Source organism: Rhagoletis zephyria, unplaced genomic scaffold, assembly GCF_001687245.7.
Source record: "Rhagoletis zephyria isolate East Lansing unplaced genomic scaffold, Rhagoletis_zephyria_1.1 Rzeph_scaffold_10848, whole genome shotgun sequence".
Lineage (NCBI taxonomy): Eukaryota > Metazoa > Arthropoda > Insecta > Diptera > Tephritidae > Rhagoletis > Rhagoletis zephyria.
In genome coordinates, this window is record NW_016167925.1 from 1 (window position 1) to 3,300 (window position 3,300).

The 3,300-nt window shown below is 39.0% G+C and overlaps 1 protein-coding gene across 1 annotated transcript; it reads left to right on the forward strand.

The window, feature by feature from the left end:
* Window positions 1–7: 7 nt before the first annotated feature.
* LOC108376706 (nucleolar protein 10 lethal (2) 34Fd) lies at window positions 8–2,406 on the forward strand (the record flags this gene model as incomplete). The annotated part of the gene is made up of 5 exons (XM_017632936.1): window positions 8–268; window positions 343–480; window positions 535–960; window positions 1,012–1,307; window positions 1,370–2,406. Coding segments are annotated over 5 exons (2,094 nt in total), but the record flags the coding sequence as incomplete, so codon positions are not given.
* Window positions 2,407–3,300: the final 894 nt, after the last annotated feature.

Sequence of the window (3,300 nt, forward strand, 5' to 3'; positions counted from 1 at the left end):
TCAGTGGCTCACAGATCGCCGCAAGCGTTCCCAGTTGATGAAGAAAGTGGACTCACGGCGACAAATCGAGTTGATACAAGATTTTGATATGCCCGGCGTGTGTACGTCCATGCGAATGAGCCCCGATCAGCAGTACATACTAGCGACAGGCACGTACAAACCACGGGTTAAATGTTTTGAAGTGTGCAATTTATCCATAAAGTTCGAACGTTGTTTCGATTCAGAGGTCACAACGTTTGAAGCTATCAGTGATGATTATAGCAAACTGGTGTGTGGGTGCAACGCTGCATACATACATGCTATGAATATTAAATACTGAACAAATTTCCTTCCTATTCATAGGTCTTTCTGCAATGCGACCGCTTTGTGGAAATACATTCTGCTTCTGGGCGTCATTACCGTTTGCGTATTCCACGCTTTGGACGTGATATGAAATACCATAAACCATCTTGTGATCTTTTCATTGTGGGCACAACACGTGTATGTACTTCACTTGTTTAATTTGTGTAATATATTTAACCATGATATTTGTAGGATATTTATCGCTTGAATCTGGAACGCGGGCAATTTTTGCAACCATACGAAACGGAGGCTAGTTGTGTAAATGCCTGCGATATTAATCCCGAGCATCAATTGCTTATGGTTGGTAGCAAAGAGGGTATGGTGGAGGCTTGGGATCCACGCAGCAAAACGCGTGTTGGTACGTTGGATGTGGCTATCAAATTACCAGGGACAAAAACGTTTCCTTCTGTCTCCGCATTGAAGTATAAAAATGGGTTGCAAATGGGTGTAGGCACCGCTTCCGGGCATGTACTTCTCTATGACATACGCTCACATGACCCACTGCTTGTAAAGGATCATTTAAATAAAGTGGCGGTAAAGCGCATTGCTTTCAACCCTGGTCATCAGACGGTTTATTCATTGGATGATGCTATGTTAAAATTGTGGGATGAAAACACTGTAAGTCGAATTTGTCTTTAAATACAACATTTAATAGTAACGAATTTTCAGGGCAAACAAGTCGCCTACATAGAATCCACAACATCCTTCAACGATTTCTGCACTATTCCCGATACAGGAATGTTTTTCCTTGCACAAGAAGATGTAAAAATGTTGACCTACTACGTGCCTTCAATGGGTCCGGCGCCGCGTTGGTGCTCATTCTTAGATAATCTTACGGAAGAAATTGAATCTGAGGTGGTGGAGAATATGTTCGACGATTATCAGTTTGTGACGCAGAATGAATTGGAGGAATTGGGACTGGAGCATTTGATTGGCAGTAATCTACTGAAAGGCTACATGCACGGGTAAATTATAAATGCATACACAAAAAGACCTAATCTAAATTTTTTACCGAACTTTTTTTTAGCTATTTCATCGACGCACGTTTATACAACAGGGCCAAAGCTGTGGCTGATCCATTTGCCTTTGAACGCTTCCGTAAAGAGAAAATACGTAAAGAGATTGAAAGTGAGCGTAAATCACGTCTACAGATTAAGTCAAACCTTCCAAAAGTCAATCAAGAGCTGGCACTTAAAATTATGGACGAGCAGTCTAATTCCAAAAAGTCTGCTAAAGCAGCAAATCTACTCGAGGATACACGTTTCAAGGCAATGTTTGAAAATCCGGAATTTGCTATTAACAAGAATGCTGAAGAGTACAAGCTGTTGGCGCCTGCGCTTAATCGCCTCGGAAAATCCAAGCTTAAAGAAATAAAAAAACGCGTTGAAGTAGCACGCGTAGCGGAGCTGCATGCAGACGAAGCGAAACCACACGAGGAAAGTGATAATGATGAGGATCTTTTTGGTTTCGAAAAAAGTGATGAAGATGATGGAAAGAAATCGGTTGCCGAAGAATCTTCAGATGATGAGGGAGTGCGTGAGTTCTCAAAAGAAATGAAGAAGGCATACAAGGATGTGAGAAGACAACGTGAAGAGGAGGAACTTGCGGAAAATGAACACGCGGGTGATGAGGATGCCAACAGCGATGATGAGCAAACAACTCCAATGGACAACACGACTAGCTCATCAACAAATAATCAGCGAAGAGTCAGCGTTAAAATGACATCTCTGGAAGATAACAACCTGAAATTAAGTGAAATGCGCAGTAAAATAATGAAAATTAGCCTTAAGGATCGCGTACGATTCAATGAAGCCTCTAGCGCGAATGTGACTACGATTGGACGTTCACTGGGTAACCGACAAATGACATTTGACATGAAGAAGAAGGCAACTAAAGATGAAAAGAAGAGAGAGTATTTAATGAAGAAACATCGAGAAGAGCGGAAAAAGATCATACGGCCTATACATGCGCTAAAACTGAAGAAGGTTAACTTTAAGTAAAAATAATTTTATTTTGTTTACATTTAAATAATGTACATAAATTAATCTTGTAAATTTTCTTTGAAAAATTCTTAAGGATTTTCCAATTTTTTTGGAGTTTAGGGAATCATTTATTAAATTAAATATGAAAAAAATAAATTTTTATTTATTTATAAAAGGCTTAGACAACAACAACTATTATATAAACCAGAAAACAAGGCGCTAGCAACAGAGGCTTTCNCTATTAAATTAAATATGAAAAAAATAAATTTTTATTTATTTATAAAAGGCTTAGATAACAACTATTATATAAACCAGAAAACAAGGCGCTAGCAACAGAGGCTTTCGGCTGACTGTTGAATGAGGGCAAGTTAGATACGACAAAGTTGATCAGAGTCTTTTAAGAAGTTGTAAGTTTTAGAGATGTTATCATATGCAGAATTGTGTAGAGGTTGAATAGGATCCAAGCAAACAAAATTCATGTGTAGGGCAAAAGACTAACTAGTAAATGCAATAGCTGATTTCATATTCACCAAAAAGGCACTGGCTATGGCAACCACCATATAATAAATGAACGTAGATATCTATATCTATATCTATACATTTATACAAATTATATAAAGAGAAGTCCCTTTTTTTTGTAACAGGTAATCTCGTGAACGGCTGGTCCGATTTTCATGAAATTTTGTATATAAATAGCTTTCGGTAACCACCATGTTTTAGGCTTTTTTCGTGTAGGTGGACCAGGGACCGTTCTATTCGAAAAAATCTTATTATGGTCCGATTTGCTTAAAATTTAGGCGCAATCCGTAGCAAAACAAGATTCTTCAACTTTCGCTCATCTGTGCCCACGCACGGACGGAAGAGAATTACGATGCGTACAAGGATCCCTTCTATGAGTGCTGGGAGCGTAAATTTAATGCCAAGGTGGGCAAGGAAGGAACTTTTGGCGCCACTATCGGAAAATTCAGCCTCCACT